Raw genomic sequence first — 18,618 nt, 5'->3', positions numbered from 1 at the left:
CCCAATAATAAAGTTTGAACCATGGTGCCCTTAAAAGAAAGCAGCTTGCAATAGGGAAATCTTAAATTGATGCTTCGGAAAAAAATAATAAAAAATGAAGCAATAAGGAAATCTAAAATTGCTAATTCTGTGGAAAAGAGGACACTAGGCGATATGTCATATTCAAATGCTCTGCCTGAGAGGGGCGGCACAGGGAGCGGATGCCCACGTGGACTCCGGTAGCCTGATTGCGCTAATGCGATTAGGCGAAGGCGATTAGCAGAAATACGCACAAATACTCCGGAAAATAATGATAAGAAGGGAAAGAGAAAAATAAAAGGGAAATACTTTAGAAGCAGTTAGCACGATGTAATGCCGGGCAGCTCCATGCTGACTCTAAAGATTTAAAGCTGACAAGGAACGAGACGAACAACCGTCCAAGTACCATGTAAATAACCATATACATTTGAGGAATTACGGACAGAAACAATATGTATTGATGTTTAAAGGTTCGTTTATATCTACAGACATTTAGTGTGCCAGACACGTGCCGTGGCTGACTAAATAATATTCTTCTATACAGTGTTTATTAACGTAACTATCTACGTTACGCACGCAGCCGGGCAGACGGTGACAGACGTGGGCCGCGCATGGCCAGTATTCGTGGAAAGAATACTGTTTTGTCTGCCACGGCACGTGTCTGGCACGCTAAATGTCTGGAGATATAAACGGACCTTAAGGCGTACGATGACGATAAAATACAGACACAGTTGACAGAATTGGAAATCTGGACATCTCCAAAACAGGTGGTACGATAATGACAGTTCTCATTAAAGTTACCATAAGGCTTACTCTGCAACTTAAATGCAGTCACTGTCGATAATTATCGACCTCACTTGTCAATCACGTCTTTCGTTTGAGGTCATTACTCCAATTGATATTCCTGAGAGTCAAATTGGCCTTATATTTGCCACAAATTCTTTTTCTATTTTTAGGCCACTGGAAGGTATCATATATACTCGTACAAGTAAATTTAGTGTTCGCTTAAATCCTATTCAAAACCATGTTTTAACGCAGTGAATAAATAACTATTATTAAAAAATCTGTAAAGTTCATCGACCTCAATAAAAAAATGAAATGTTAAAACATTTTTTTTTACATTCTCTAAAGAATGTCGTAAATAAGGTAATAATTAGCATAAACTTATTATTTTATTTACACCGACTTGAATAGCGTCAACAGTAATACGGAAGAAATATTATTGTTTGAGAACCAGGCTTTGTGATGTGAAGACCAAAACGATAATAAAATAAAGTGCATATAATAATAAGAAACAAATTAATTAAAATTTGCATTTTATTTTATTATTCAGTAACTATTGTTGAAGTTATATGAAATTATGGCCGAATCCTGCGACATCATATGAGGCATCGCATGATTTTCACAAAAGTAAGTCCTCATTCACACGATAGCGTTTTTAAAAGGCGGCGTTTTTTTCGAGCAGTGTTGCATTTTAAATTTTGGGTGTTGGAAATAGACCTTCAGTTAACTTCATACTATATTTGAACGCTTTTTTGACGTTTTTTTTTTGACTCTCGTGTGAATGAGGGCTAAAAGAGTCATTCTATGCTGTGCATTTTATTTGAGAACTATAGGGTAACAATTCCGACATACTTTTACGCAGAGCACGCAACGAAGCTCACTTAAGGAATAATTCCTTCTAGTTTTGTCATATTGCTCCTTTTCTATCGGTCGTAGCGTTATGTTTTAAAGCCTCCCTTGATAAATAAACTTCGGTTTCCTTTTAAAGATATTTATTTTTCCAAAAAAGAACGTACTGTTCACTTAACTTAGAATTAACATATCGTCATTTTTGCAGACAGCATGCATTATTGTAACAAAATTTTAATTACATTGTTTTTTCAATATTTTGTCCAAGTTTGTAGGATGTAGGATTTAATCGATTTCTTGAATGCTTTTATGTTGTTTAACTCCTTAATGGAGTTTGGCAGATTGTTATATACCTGAGCACCCTCACATAATATGTTTTTATTTTTGTCCGTGGTCGCCAAATATTGATTTTCTATTTATTCCTGAGATTGAGTTTGTTAGTCCTATGCTTAAATGTTATAGTAGAATGTAGTGTTGGTCATGATTTTTTTAATTATGAGACAGGTATTGTATGTGTATAGTTTCTATTCAGATCCAAAACTAAATTTTTCTTACAATTCCAACCAGTAATTCTTTAGATTAACGCGATAAACTGGACAAATTATACAGCTTTATAATATTAAGTATACAATTACAAGTAGATTGTATTACCCAAGTAGAAGCACTGCAGATGGCATGCCCATAGTACAATAAAACAACTCAACCATTAAACCTCTAGTGAGTGTAAACAAAACAAAACGTCTGTTGCAAGTGCAGGCGTATCTAATGCAAATATATAACGTGTCATAAAAGATGCAGCAATTGGATGCAAAGTTTCCTGATCTTCAACACAAGGAAACGACTCAGACAACTTTCATGCAGTCTAGTGACTAGTTCCTGGACCATAAACCGAGAGTGCAGCTAGTTTAGAAAGTGGATACCGGGGTGCTCAAGCACCAGTGTATCGTACCGTGTTAGCGTGTTGATTTCACGGGATTCTCTCGCGCTTTCCACTGACACACTTTTACGTTGCTTGTTGTTTACGATGAGAATTTGTAATAAGTAAACTGTCTGTCCTATCTTAACACGTTCGCTGCGGCTTTGATTTTTCTGTTCTTTCCCCTGGTGTGGTACGAGGTTTTTTGACCTCGTACTAAAACAATCAGTGGTGCGATACGAGGTCCATCGACCTCGTACCTCTTGAAGACGTGATAGGTACCTACGAGGTGAATTGACCTCGTCCCGTAGTGAACGTGTTAATGTAACTAATGTTATAAATGCATAAGTTTGTGCAGATATTTATTACTCAGATTATCAAAACATTTGGACGGATGTATATTAAATATGGCAAAGATTATAAAGGCTGAAATAGCATACTTTTATCCATGAAATGATATTTAGTCATAGCAAAAGATATATGATTTAGTTTGTTGGTTACGCTTTTATGTCTTACTTACACATCCGATAATAGTAAAACTTTGCAAACACGTTGTCAGGAATACAGAAAAAGAATCAGACTTCAGAAAGAAAAAATACATTGACTTATCATTGACTTTCAAATATTAGTTTTATATATTTATTATTTATATTACATGAAATAGTTCCACAAAACATTCAAAATAATTTTTATTTTTGTACATTTAGGTTTAAGTTGTCAAGTTGTACACGCGCTTGCATGGCGAACCAATGGTAGTTCACACAGAAATTAGGGTTATGGCTCGCAAAAGTCAATGTCGAAATTCGACGTTCCGATAATTAGAAGGGTCCACATATAATTTGAAGGCAACGTTTAAGGTCGCGTCTCTGACCCCGATTTGTCGTTGAATAACTGGAGGTACTGGGTGTATTTCAAAAGTTGGAACCTTGGTGCTCTAATTTCCCCTCATTGTCGATTCAAAGAACGTAACAAGCATGACGGCCCTTCAAGGGCCGCTTGGTCTTGCAATAATACAATCAAATAACCTTTTCTTTTATTCCAATCAATAAAAAAATTAAGGGCTCAGTACAGACTAGAGATTCTTTAGTATTACTGAGTTTATCAATTTAAAGTATACTATTAATGCAGCAAATATAATAGTTTAGTTAGTTAGTTTTTTTTTAAAAATACACATTACTTCAATAAGAAAAATAATTGTAATTTAATATGATTTCATATAAATTGGACGCCTCCTCCACATAACCTTTAGTCAGTAATGCAAATATACTTACAACTGCTGCATTGATTCCACCAAATCGTCTTCTCCTTCGAATTAGATTCAGTCTTCTGTTTATCAGTCTTCTTTAGTTTTTTCTGTAGCTTACGACATTTTTCCTTAACACTAAACTCAGTCTTGTTAGCCTCTGTTGCGTTCACTTTGTCTTTATTGCCATTAGTCACCTCACACTTCCCGCTTCCCATTTTATTACTGTTACACATGTTTATTAATTTGTCACTTTTCTTTCCACATTAACATTCTTATCAGCTTTATTTATTTACATGTCTCGATGTATCTGAATTGTAAACAAAACTTCAAGAACACACTTCACTTTATCCATTCGCTCCTACTCGATTGTCGTAAAGATATTCTATATCGATTATTTTGTTGTGGAATGAGGCAGAATCCATAAAACTAAAAGGTTTTATAGATTCATTTCGAAGGGGCATTCAGCCTTGGGAGGGTCATTAACACTACCAGTTGATATCTGAAACTAATCTAGCTTCTGATTTCATTGGCTCGCTTGCTTATCGATTTGTAATATATGTTATCGAAGCACACGTTACAAATAGAAATGTATATTAATGTCGAACCGTAGTAATTGCTCTTAATAAAGATTTGCTTACCAGAATAAAATGTTTTAGGTTTGCAAAATACACAAATACAAAATAAAGAGAAAAACAAGTGACAGCCAATAATGAAGTTTACATAAAATAAATCGTTGTGAATAATAAACATACGGAATAAACCTTCCGACATAATGACAGACAGTTCAATTATATAGTAAAAGAGCAATGATATATTACCAGATTGTGTTTAAGAGTTTATGGCGGTTTAAATTAGCTCACAATAACTGGAAGAATATTTAATTACCAATATAATACAGATGATAATTTACGGGTACAGTTATTTGCTTTTTTATTGTTTTCATTAACCTCATTGATAAAACATAAATCAACAAAAAGTTTAACGGGTATAATATTTTCGATGATAATGCATACCTACTTGAGCTTTTAATCAAAAACAATAAAACGATTATTGAATATGAAATTCAATTAATCATAGATGTTCTACACAAACTAAAATATATGAGAAGTAACTTAAATAAACTTATGACAACAAACAAATATTATGAATATTAAATTTAATTTCCAGAGAAATAAGTAGCAGACATTGTATGTACTATAGAACATTGTAAACATCAAAATGTAAATCATGCAGTCAATGCAAACAGTCAAATAGATTGACAGATAAAGCGGCAACATGCTATTAAAATCTAACAATGGATTATAATCCCCAAGCCGTATGCAGCGTATCGTATTGACCCAATAATTCGAAAGTACCGTAGTGGGTGTAAGTACACATAAAACCTCCATAGTGGCAACTGGCAACGCCATGATTATTAATTACCACCTCGAAGTAAAGCAGACAGCTGCAATATGTTACTTAAAAATTTAAATAAAATTTTGATTAATAGTTTTAATGATAATTTATGTTATGTATACTCATCGATGGATGTAAGTAACCTTTCTAATCTCACATAAGACCTATTTCTCGGTTCATACAAACTTGGAGTGGAAATCGGCGTGGCACATAGTTCGAAGAGCCGATGGACGTTGGAGTCCCTAGGTTCTGGGATGGCTACTCAGCACTAGAAAACGCAGTGTTGGTCGAACCACCGACCAGGTGGACTGACGAAATCAAGCGAGTCGCAAGGATTCGCTGGATGCAGGTGGCTCAGGATTGTAATGTTTAGAAGTCTCTACAAGGAGGCCTATGTCCTGCAGTGAACGTCCATTGGCTGATATGATGATGTAACGACCAATACGAACAATTATTGGAAGAAAATGAGATATAGCGCCTGTAGTGGGTGATAGTAATACTTTAAATAGTGCAAATTCAAATGATGATGATTCATCACATATATTACATTATATGAAGAGGAAGGTGCTAAACATCAAAACTAACTTAATAACTATCTATCTGATGGAAAACTTGGAAAACTAGACAGAACTATTTCAGAAAAATCTCAATATCTACATAATATTTTATGTTGTATATTGTAAGATACTAGTAGATAGAAAGTCCTAAGGGATCTAACGCCTTCCAAACGACATAAAGTTAGGCTAAGAGACAGAGAGTGTTGATTTGCAAGGTAGATATTATTTTTATCATTTCATTAATCGCTTATTATTTATATCTAAAGAGATATGCCATGTCATTGCCCTTTACAGATTTGGGTAATTTTGAAACATTGAACCTATCGATAATTTGTTTCGTTTTAAGACAGGAAAGGTTGAACGACCCGGTTTCTACCTATATTTGATTGGATAGTGCCTATTTTTCTGCTACACCAACTTAAAATTTTGCGAGATAGAATATTGAAAATTTACCTAAATTTTCAATATTCTAAATCGCTAAATTTTTTTTTTTTTTGCAAGTCGGTGATTTAACTCTAAAAATGCTCTATTTCTGTTGATCCACATCCAGAGTCATAGTGGAACTTTGGACTAAGAATGAGACATCCATTGGTCGAAGTCAAAATGCATTAGTACAGTACTTGTACGGCTGTACGCAAATGTATAGGCTTACTCGTAGTTTACAAGCATTTTTGAAAAATTTAGCACGGCAGTTACATGATCAAAGAACTTTAACTTATTAGTCAACGAGTTAGTTAAGGATTATTGATTAAGCACAATTTAAAGCTCAAACGGTTATGTACCTACCTAAGCAATGTTTATAAATAAACCTTCTGCGAACAAACCGTTTATTAAACATTCCAGTTAGTCAGAACGTTATGTTTATACTATTTGTAGTTGTAGATACCTTAACAATGTCACATTGTTATTACTAACGAACAGATGCCCGTAGTTTCACCCACACAGTTCTTGTTCTCGTGAGAATATGGAGATAAAATAAAGGTATTTTTTTTTTTTTATTCTTTACAAGTTAGCCCTTGACTACAATCTCACTTGATGGTAAGTGATGATGCAGTCTAAGATGGAAGCGGGCTAACTTGTTAGGAGGAGGATGAAAATCCACACCCCTTTCGGTTTCTACACGGCATCGTACCGGAACGCTAAATCGCTTGGCGGTACGTCTTTGCCGGTAGGGTGGTAACTAGCCACGGCTGAAACCTCCCACCAGCCAGACCTGGACAAATTAAGAAAATCTCAATCTGCCCAGCCGGGGATCGAACCCAGGACCTCCGTTTTGTAAATCCACCGCGCATACCACTGCGCCACGGAGGCCGTCAAACTCAAAGGAGGAGGTAAAAGAATTTACAAAATCAGTTTAATAGATTCAAAGGTAATATAAGTTTAAAATCTTAATAAAATAAATGCGAAAGGTCATACATCACGAAAACCACTTAACGCACAAAGATGAAATTTGGCATAGAGGTAATCTATAGTTAGTAGATATCTGCTAAGAATGGTTTTTGCGGTAGAGCTAGATTAAAGAGGTCTAAAGGCTCTCGCAAGTTTTAATGAAAGTCCTTCAGTTTTTATGCTACAAACTTCAAATTTAGCAGGGAGACGGTTTATAGTTTATAGTTGGTATACATTTGTTAAAAACCAATTTTACGACAGGGCCGGATTAAAGAGGTCTAATAGGCTCTCGCAAGTTTGAATGAAATTGGTGTGTGTAAGAGAAACATTAATAGGGAAATAGGGAAAGAAAGTCTACACCAATTTTTACGCGGACGAAGTCGCGGGCGTTTGTACTAGAATAGATGTAAATTCCATTGTGGAACAAAACGAATGGTACCAGTATAAACAACCAAGTGATTTCCGCTATCGGAACGTTCACACTTAACGGTGGTTCTGGTTAAATCTGGTTCATGAAACAATAAAATCAAGTTGCTTTAAAACTCATTTTACTGTAAGTTAATTTGTGTAGATACCGTAATAAATGTCACGTTGGTTTAGTTAGTGGTTAACCTACAAGGTTAGATAATAATTACTTATCCATTTTCAATTCAAGTTCTGCAGGCAAATTCCCTATCTTTGACGTAGGCTAAAGTGTTTTTCAGATAGCATGGGTGCGGTGACAGTCGCTTCTATGACGTTCATAATACGTACTATTATCGTGAATCGCGGCAAACTTTCAAGAGTGAAACGAACTGTCACCCGTACCATTCTACATGGAACAAACTGTAGTTGATATATACGAAATTGAGATTCTGAAATGAGAGAGAGATTGTAACAAATACCACCTTTTGTCATCAAATATGTAAGAAAGATGACAGTTCTCAAATGATTTGATGTCTATTTTAACAGGTTGATATTGAAGACCAAAATAGTGCATAGGCCAGCTGTATAGGTTTAAGGAAATAAGATTGAGTTTTTCCATCTGTCATGAAATTCTTTATGCAGTGTGGATATGGGAAGTCAATAGGAGTAATATACATATAGTTACACCACAGAAAACATATGTACAAGTAGAACGATCATGTTAGAACACCAGTCCCGGGATAATATAATCCCAACCTTAGCTACCCGCATGGCACCGTTGTAGATCGAAACACCAAATTCCCTTGTCTACAACCAGGAGATATGTACCCTTTTACGATAGGCTAGCGATGATGCCATTATGCGTATATATTTTTATTGCTTTTGCCTTTTATTCGTTTTACCTTATCAAATATATGAAAAAAAAAGTTAAATTACCCGAGCCGTTTTGGCTTAGCAACACCAATCACGTTGCTAAGCCATAACGGAAATGATTAATTTTTTTTATTAATTTAGATTAAATAATAAATTAACATTGTACACAATATTGTAACAGAAATGTCGCTTACGAACCATTTCAGATTTTTCCGCGAACCCTCTCGGTCCCCTACCCGTGTCAATCTCTATGAATTTACTCCAACAATATACTGAGAGCACAAAAAATTTGACACACTTTCCGGGTTGCTAGGCTATTTGGAGGTCGACGAACTGTTCAAAGCGTGTTTTGATATAGCCGTCAATTTGCAATCTGCCAATTTTTTACCTAAAGTACCGCGGTTACAGTTAAAAACGGCTATAAGGCTTTCGCGGACCATTTTAATTACTTCGTAGTCACGTCGTAGTAAAATTTTTACCGCTACACGAAAGTGATAAGGAACGGAACAGGATTTTGATTGTGCTCGTTTGGCAGAGGAATATTAAAGACTAGCTGACGCCGCGCGGTGTTACCCGCGTGGTTCCCGTTCCCGCAGGAATACAGGGATAATATATAGCCTATAGCCTTCACCGATTAATGGGCTATCTAACACATAAAGAATTTTTCAAATCGGACCAGTAGTTCCTGAGATTAGCGCGTTCAATCACACAAACAAACAAACAAACTCTTCAGCTTTATAATATTAGTATAGATGCGACTTTTTCAGTGAAATTTATTTGATTTAGTACTTGTGAGATTAAAAAATGAAAATTTCGAAAAGAATCACATTTTGGAAACAAATTGGTCCCACCTAAATTTTTGAAATGTTGTTTAAAGTTTTGTAACCTATGGCACGTGACCATTTTTAACTGTTGATTTGTAATTTTAAAAATCTTTTATTTCGTTTGATAGATTTTTTTTATATTCTTTACAAGTTAGCCCTTAACTACAATCACCTGATGGTAAGTGATGATGCAATCCAAGATGGAAGCGGGCTAACTTGCTAGGAGGAGGATGAAAATTCACACCCCTTTCGGTTTCTACTCGACATCATACTGGGACGCTAAATCGCTTGGCGGTACGTCATTGTCCGTAGGGTGGTAACTAGTCACGGCCGAAGCCTCCCACCAGCCAGGCCTGGACCGATTAAGAAAACCTTAATCGGCCCAGCCGGGGATTTGTTCTACAAGTCCAAATACGTAAACAATCGTACGTAGAACCTAAGCCACTAAAATTCGCAGTAGCCAATAACACCATACGAGCTCTGAAAACGAAAGTAACACTCCGTGCGAGGTAGGTAGGTAGGTAGGTAGGTAGGTACTAATCAAGTCAATACAATTTCGCGCACGGCTTTCTGCGCTGTTACATGCACTTCCTAGGCAATGCGCCCGCGCATACCGAATGAGGTTGAGGTACGGCACTTCAGTCACGTCTCTATACTTGCCACTCGATGTATACACAGACGGACAAATCAAATTATATATTAACAAGCTGACATGGCAAACATTGTTCTTTCGTATAGTTATAGTAGCTGACGCCGCGCGTTTTCACCCGCGTGATTTCCGTTCCCGTAGGAATACGGGGATAATATATAGCCTATAGCCTTCCTCGATAAATGGGCTATCTGACACTGAAAAATTTTTTCAAATCGGACAGTAGTTTCTGAGATTAGCGCGTTCAAACAAACTCTTAAGCTTTATAATATTAGTATAGATTTAATACAAAAAATCGCAATTAAAAAATAGATGTTTTATTCATAATGAATACTTTAGTATTTCTATTTTCATACCTACCAAATAAACCAAAAAGATTCAAAAATTATTTTAAAAAATAATCATTAAAATGTATCGACTACAAATACCGGCCCAAGATATTTAATAACATTTTGCAACAATATCATATGATAAAAAAATCAAAAAATCAGTATAAAGTCGAGTGACTGATCACTAGAACGTCACAAAAAAAAAGAAAAAGATTTTGTAAAAAATCAGTATTTGTAAAAAACTTATTTTAAAATATGACTAGTGTATAAAGAGTTATAGAATTTTCTTGGTAACTTTACAAACTAATAAAGACAATTTTAAAACTTTCAGATAAGCCTACCTAAAGTAGGTATAATGACATTTAAATTAATGACGATTTACCGCGATAAGTTAAAGCGTTAAGTTAAAAACGCCATCTTTTAATAATCAAACGGATATTTTTATCTCTACCGTTTCAGTTAAGCGCACACAGGACATGTTTCTAAGGAGAAAAGGACTGACAAAAGTTTTATACACATCAAACTAAAGTCTAAGCTTAAAAGTCCTACGATAGGACAGACCACAGGATGCATTTACGGCTTCGCGGAACGTACCTACTTAAGTGAATCGCCACAAAATAGTTTTGCATTTTTTTTTCCTTTTACGCTTTTAAATATATTTCAAGCACATCACGTATAAAGATAACTACAAGGTTAAAAAGAATAAATGGCAAATGTATCTACTCGTACGTCTAGGTATAGTTTCGCAGAATGTCGCTGGTTTGCATGAGAAAATGTTTACGAAATGTTCAATTTTGAAGGTTTTTGATGTAATTTTAATTAATGTAAACGTATTCAGAGATAGCACGAGGAAATAATATAGAATGTTTATTACAATTGTATTACCAAGTTGGTCAATAATGTGTAAAAATCTTGTTGAAAGGAAATTAACGAATTGCTTAGTGAGAAATTTTGAATTATAGATTTCTTAAAAAAAGGTTGGTAATAAGAATCTTAAAATACAAAATTGTAACAAACCTATGACAATGCTTTTATGGTAGGTACAATAAAAGCCTTGTCTTTGTATGTTGTTTGTATTGTTTATATGAATGAATTTTCATCTTCCATTAAAATTTTAAAATCATTAAAAACACAAATATACAATATTAAATTAGTTATTGATCATTAAGTACGAGTATATTATAAAAATACGACTGCGTGGAAAATAATGGAAAATCTGGGAAATATATATAGTAAGTAGTTAGTTCTCGTATATCATGCATACCACGGAGATATATCTGATGACTACTCATATTATGATGAAATATATGTATATCATAAGCATATCTATAACTAGCCAACGTCCTGCGGTTTCACCCGTGTAGTTTCCGTTCCCGTGACAATGCGGGTATAAAATATAACCTTTGTAGTGTTAATTTTTTTAAAAATAGTAAATCTGTAAGCAGTCGCGTAAAAATGGCCTTAGCCCTCATTCGCACGAGAGTTTTTTTAACGGACTTTAAAGAAGAGTTCAAAATACAACAAATGCATTCCCAAGTAGGTATATGTTTAAACGACAGCATATTTAAAACACGACGTTTTTTTATTTTTTGTTTTCAATTTTAGGCGTTGGATATAGACTTTCAATTAACTTCATACTATATTGGAACGCACTTTTAATGCGTCCGTTAAAAAAAAAAAACTTTCGTGCGAGTGAGCTTATTGAATACAATTTTATGTATTGTATACAACTAGGTTCTCGTATCTTTTGATGATCGTGCAAGGCTTATGGAAATATATTTATTGTATAATTATATATATCCACAACTACGTTCTGGTATATTTTAATGATGGTACATTTATGGATATTTGTATATCCGTATCCCGGACACCCTGTATGTCTCGTTAAGCTTAAAAGAGGAAAGATACGACAGTACTGCGAGTCCACAGGATGGGTTTACTGCTTCGGGGAACGAACGCACTTGAGTGAATTTATACCCGCACGACGGATAAGTATATTATTATCTTCTTATTTCTGCGAGAACGTTCCTTTCACAGTTTTATTACGCATTCGTGTGAAGTCAATCTGGATGTTATAGGGTTATGTGTTTCCTTTATGTTTTTTTTTATTTTTGTAGTTATGGTTGAACAAATGGATGGCTAACGTGATATTGAGTAGAAATTTATTGTCTTTACTTAATTAATTTGCAGGCATGAATAACTTGGCGGGAGAAAATATAAGCAGGCCTGTAGAAATTCAAACCTTTAAACTTATAATTTTTACATTACTTTTATAAGCTTGCGCTTCAGCTTATCTTGTGCAAATGCACTAGTTACAATTCGACTTCGTCCGCGTAAAACCCTACTACTACCCTACCCTACTCCCACTATACAGCTACCCTATCATACAGGGGATGATTAGGGATTCAACGCTACCCCTACCCTACTCCTACCCTACCTCTTACCCTACCAAGCGACGGATGCTTAAAAAATCGGTCGCAATAAGTTAAATGAAAAAATCGGTCGGAAAAATGGTGTAACTTCTCCCGTTTTCCCAACATTTCCCTTCACTGCTCTGCTCCTATTGATCGTAGCGTGATGAAAAGTATACTATAACCTGTCCAGGAGAATGAAGAATAATTGTACCCAGTTTCGCTAAAATACGTCGAATAGTTTTCATTTTTATAACAAAACAGACAGTCAGACAGACAAAAATTTTACTGATTGCATTTTTGGCATCAATATCGATCACTAATCAACCCCTGATAGTTATTTTGGGAGTATATTTTATGTAAAGAATTGACCTCTCTACAGATTTATTATATAAATAAAGATGATTTATGGTCACATAAAACATTACAAAATTTAAGAAATATTCAAGTGATCGAATTAGTTTTCGATCGTGAAGCTGTGACGCAAGTTACTCTTAATTCAAGGCTAATGTCAGGTTATTATGTCAGGGACGGGTTTTTATAAGAATCGCGGTCGGTCTTTCATATCGCCTGTCAGTTTAGAACGCCTTTATGAGGGAGCCTAATATTTAGAGCTTCAAAAGCCTTAGAGCATTGAATACTGCTCTCTTTGTGTTGAAAATAATGATTAGTGCTTTAGAATATGCATAAGCCATGGTTCATTTTGGAGTAGGCATCCGGTTCTTTGTTGGTATTCTATGGGAAGTTATTTGTTTTATTTCTGGTCCAGTTTGCTTCGAGTGCTAAAATTCAATAGCTTTGGAGAATTTTTGGAAATTGGGCAGAAATTATTATTTGTTTTGTTGACCACTGAGCTGATGAATAAGTACAAACAGAATTTTAAATTAAAGAATGAACTAATAAATTTTCTATAACACATGTCTTCCAGTTAGACAAATGAATAACAATATTGCTCATGACTCTTCGCTAAAGGAACACTGCATTTTTTTTAATTTGATTAGTTGATTTAATTCAAAATATACTCAACCGATTTTAATAATAATTATTTCACCAATTTTCAGAAAACTACCATCTTCAACAAGTAACATAATATTTTCTTGTCGTATCTCTACGGGAATAGGAACTACGCGGGTGAAACCGCGGGGCGTCTTTAGTATATGATATTTTTTTATTTATAAACGTTTTTGTGATGAAAAAATGCCAATCAAGAGTCTTATTGCATCAAAGCATGTCTCCATCAATGTCATTTATCAAACCGCAGACCCCGCAGATGTTATATAAAAGAACTTTCTAGTACAAGTACTGCCCACAATAATCTAATATTTAAGTTCTATTCATGACTAATAAAGCAATTTGTTCTATTAAGATGGTTTCTCATAGAGCATCATTTCACGAGTGTTATTATTACGTGACTTAGTACGGAAACTGATTGGAATTACGTACTGGCACGTTAAGATAGCTAAATTTACTGATAAATCGGTCGGGAAAAATCTCCTAAAATATACTTCTACTCAGTACTTATGTAATCTATTAAGATGCATATAAAACTAATAAAAGATTAGGTAACATTACCTAAAGGACATGTCCCAATTTTGTAAGGAGGCTGGGCCTTTATTCCGAGTGTCAACTAAGCAAAACAAATAATTTTTATCTTTATAGAACATAAAACATAGGGCTTAAATCCTAAAATATTTTTTATTTTGGAACCCGTATTTTTTAAAAATTTATTAAATATTTTTTTTTTTTCATTAGCTCTAATTTTTATCATGGCAACTCATACCTCGTAACTCACACACTGACAGATTCTCAGTGATCTTCGCACAGTCGCGTTCGTTTAATGAATTTATGGAATTGTTTTGTTTCATTCTTCTGACAAATTATAAATAATAAAGGCCAATTTTGGAACGTGTCCTTTATTGATATATCTAAAAGTACTACTTAGAATTAGAAGTAATGGAAATTGGGATTATTTTATATCACTACATATATTTATGATATATATTATAAATACAAAAATAAACGCTCCAAAGACATAACCCTCCGTGAGCAATCGGGTAAAAATATATGTCAAACGCAACGAGCTACATCCCATGAGAAGGCACCATTTAAAACACAACAAGAAGCCTTTAGAGGAGTCGTGTACTGACCCACAAAGGTGCTCGGATCAAATTTCCTCCCATAGAGCTAGCGAGCGTCGTGATCGCCTTAGGCACGATCGCAATCGTTTAAATGTACAAAAGTTGTTATTAAAATAATGGTTGCCTGCACGAAGCCTTTTCATGTAATAAAATGCATTATTATACTGCATAGCGTTGAGATGTGACATGAGATTGCAAGAATATGAGATGTAAATAGTGCCTTTTTCATCTCTGAAAGCGTGGAGTCATTGAAGCATGCAAATAGGTTTATGTACCCCAAGCGCAAAATTACTTTAGATACATTTGTAAAGATAAAGATGTAAGTCTTATATTCACAGAAGTGAAAAGTAAAGCAGTAAGAACCCTACTAGAAATAGTCTTTTGTATTTTGCATACTACCTACTCATATAAAACGGAGTCCCCTGCCGCGTCTGTCTATCTGTTCGTGATAAACTCGAAGACTACTGAACGGATTTTCTTGTAACTTTCACCAATAGAGGACCAATTCATGAGGAAGGTATATTTTTGGTGTTATAGGGGGTTATCTCTGAATCTAGTGAACCAATTTTGAAAATTCTTTTACCACTAGAAAGTCACGTTATTTGTGTCTTAAATCAAACTTTGCGGCTGAAAAACTCGGCTAAATCTAGACAAATTATATACTATAGGAAATAGTAGTCTGAGACGGATATGACGTCGCTCGATCTCGTGGCGGCTTGTGTCGATGCTAGGCGACTTGTCCGTAAAGAGTAGGGATTTAGAGAGGGGTAGCGATCGATTGGCGGGAAGTGTCGAAAAAACTCAAGCTGACTCGGAACTTCTATCGAAAACTGCATTGGAGATATAACAAAATAATAGATTGGTTGAATATTTCGGCTTTGTTAATGTTTGTTGTTATTTTATGGTTTCCTTATGAATCTGCTAAAATCGTATATAACCTACATTATTAATTATTGAAAAACGCAGACGTTTTTAGAAATTTTATTCAAGCATGTAAATAAGGTAATAAACTGTAAGCAAAACATTGCTTAAGTCATGCCTTTTATGTAGATTAGAAGATTAGACCATTATGATGAAAATGCTAATGTAAGTGTTAATACTGATTTTATGGGACAACTTTCCATAGTAAAACTCTATGGGGCAGATGGAGAAAATATTGTTGGAATTTAATATACTTTCCTCATTGATAATTTTATACTATAGATCGGTTACGTCCCTACAAAATCACCGCAGAAGTGATCCGAATAAAAGGCTACAACACTGAGCGCACACATGCACAATTTTGTCTTTAATTCCATTATATATTTTTGTATATATAGTTTTTATACTTTCTGAACACACAACACGACATTATAGACGATATTTAGGTATGTATTTGTTTAAATAACTTTCGTTGTTGACCACAACTAACATTGAGATGTGAATAAATTTCCTCTTTTGAGCGCCTCTAACACATCTAACAGTAACACATCTAACAGTATTTAATATCATTGACTTTCCTACTAAGATATAATTAAAAATCTAAGATCTGATTCTATAAAACCGTACACCTAAGGTTACTATCAGGATTTATTAAATTGAAATTTTAGAATTTTTACATAATAAATAAAATTTAGCAAAATTAGTAACATTACAAACATTAAAAATTCAGTTACTTAAGAACAAAATTTTTTTATGTTTCTGTAATTTATATACTTTTTGCAGTAGCAATTAAAAATCTTTAACATGTTTCATTAAAAGAAAAAAATATTCAAAAGACATTTGCATTGTTTCTAAGTAACTATTTGTTTATTGATATTTTTCAATATAAGGTATTTCCGAAATCAAGGTACTAGTTAAATAAAAGAAACCAACTAGATAAGTGGTACCACCTGCGTACAAACATTCTGCAATGCCAAAACCATTGCCCAATGCAATTTGATACGTCATTTGAAATATTATAATAATGATTTGGCTGTAATTCATAGTTTATTTGTCATTGTATCATACTTCATTTCACTTGGACTTTCAAAATAATCATTGTAATGATAGTAATTTAAAATTGGTCAATGATAAATTATACGTTCCTTTTAAAAGTAGTGTCTGTCTGTACTGTCTAGTAATTTGTTTTTGGTTTGTGGACTAGTTTTGTAACTAATAATTTATTTATTGAACTCTCTGGGTCCCTTATGTTTAAAACTCTCTTATATGTAAAGATAAAGAATGATAATTCAGCAATAAACACTGTCCCTTCACTATGATGAATTAAAGTTAAGCTCCTTATTAATCAATTAACAATAAAAAAATAAATGAAGATTAAAATTTACCCAACAATACCACAATAAATAAATACATATATATTTATTTACTGTGACAATACCGTACCTGTACGAATATCAAGTACTAGCTGACGCCGCGCGGTTTCACCCGCGTAATTCCCGTTCCCGTAGCAATACGGGGATAATATATAGCCTATAGCCTTCCTCGATAAATGAGCTGTCTAATACTGAAATCGGACCAGTAGTTCCTAAGATTAGCGCGTTCAATCAAACAAACAAACAAACTCTTCAGCTTTATAATATTAGTATAGATTTTGCTACATCGATATAATAGTCAAAATTAAATTCCTCAAATCCAATAAACTTTTGTTTATGTAAGACACATTTTTATTTTCGCTAAAATAGGATTTATGAAAATAATGTAAAAATAGCTTACTGAAGTTTATCATAGCTGTATATTACACACTTTGAAAATTAACAGTATTTGTCAAAGGTTTTACGAAAACTTGCAGCTATAAAAATCTATTGTTTTTAATAACAAACAAAATACATAGTAACGCGATATTTATATTATCAAAAAAAAATAGGTTAAAGACTGCCTTCTAAATTAAGTCTCAGTGTCTTACTTTGGTGTAAACTTATCTTTTTCCATAATACCCACATTTACATAAAAAATATTCAATAATATTTTGATATAAAGACCGCTGCCGCTGATATATTATTGTATAATTATAAATTAATATTTGAATAGCTTCTAGACTTCTAGACTTCAATGAAATTGACCGTAAAAAATGTAATATTTTGTATGCACATGCAAGCTATCGGCGAAAAACTGAAGCGACAAACATAATAGATACGAGCGAACACAACAAAAACACGACATCGAAAATCGTTACGACATTCCATCGGGCACTGTACCTACGGTATTTACACACTGCAGTTTTTTTTATCGTCGTTCGACTTATCGGACGTCACTGCGTACGATGTGCTGTCTTTTTTTTGTCGTCGAGCGACTTATCGGACGTCACTGTGTCGTAGATGCAATGCGCGTGCGCTGTTCGACGCGCGGCCGATGCGGCGGCCAGGGACAATGTGACTCCAATACTCCATGTACGGACTACGGACTACGGCGATGCCTCCCCAGTATAGCCTAGCCGCCTCTCTCTTTTAAGTAGTCAGCTTCACTGCAGCTCTCCACCGTTTGAGTGTTTCCTTACCCGGCGACAATAAAACTACTGTGTTTTGTAGAATTTTAACTACGTTTCGTGTTCGTCTTCTTCTTTTGTTTTGGCTTTTCGTAGTGCCAAATCAGCTAATGTCGAAACTATTGTGTTTTTCTAAAAATGGCTTAAATTAAAAATTTGCGTAATTTTGTAGGAATAGCAATACGCCGTTAGTTACATTAGTTTGGCCGCGGTTGATGAACAAGCTCATTATTAAAAGCCCCGGATGGGTTCGAAATTAGTCAAGAATTTTCGACAATGTTGTTTGTTTGGAAAATGGAATGTAAAATGGAATGGAAAATACTACACATTATTCAGATCATAAACAATTATAACCTACATTAACAAGAAAGAA

The 18,618-nt window shown here is 34.3% G+C and overlaps 1 protein-coding gene across 6 annotated transcripts in view; it reads right to left on the bottom strand.

Annotated features, from left to right (window-relative positions):
• The window catches only part of LOC112046528 (long-chain-fatty-acid--CoA ligase 5), a 40,503-nt gene extending 22,363 nt beyond the window's left edge, over positions 1-18,140 (bottom strand). Inside the window, exons 1-2 of one of the 6 annotated variants that reach the window (XM_024083189.2) lie at positions 17,959-18,140; positions 3,838-4,170 (exon numbers count right to left, since the gene is read on the bottom strand). In XM_024083189.2, the coding sequence (XP_023938957.1) occupies positions 3,838-4,045 (208 nt within the window). In that variant the 5' untranslated portion in view covers positions 4,046-4,170; positions 17,959-18,140. The remainder of the gene's footprint in view (positions 1-3,837; positions 4,171-17,958) is intronic. The other 5 variants (XM_052887483.1, XM_024083188.2, XM_052887482.1 and 2 more) reach the window with 5 other exon arrangements.
• Between the last annotated feature and the right edge of the window lie 478 nt (positions 18,141-18,618).

Source organism: Bicyclus anynana, chromosome 19 (genome assembly GCF_947172395.1).
Source record: "Bicyclus anynana chromosome 19, ilBicAnyn1.1, whole genome shotgun sequence".
In the NCBI taxonomy this organism is placed as follows: domain Eukaryota; kingdom Metazoa; phylum Arthropoda; class Insecta; order Lepidoptera; family Nymphalidae; genus Bicyclus; species Bicyclus anynana.
This window is presented reverse-complemented; position numbering and strand designations above follow the sequence as displayed.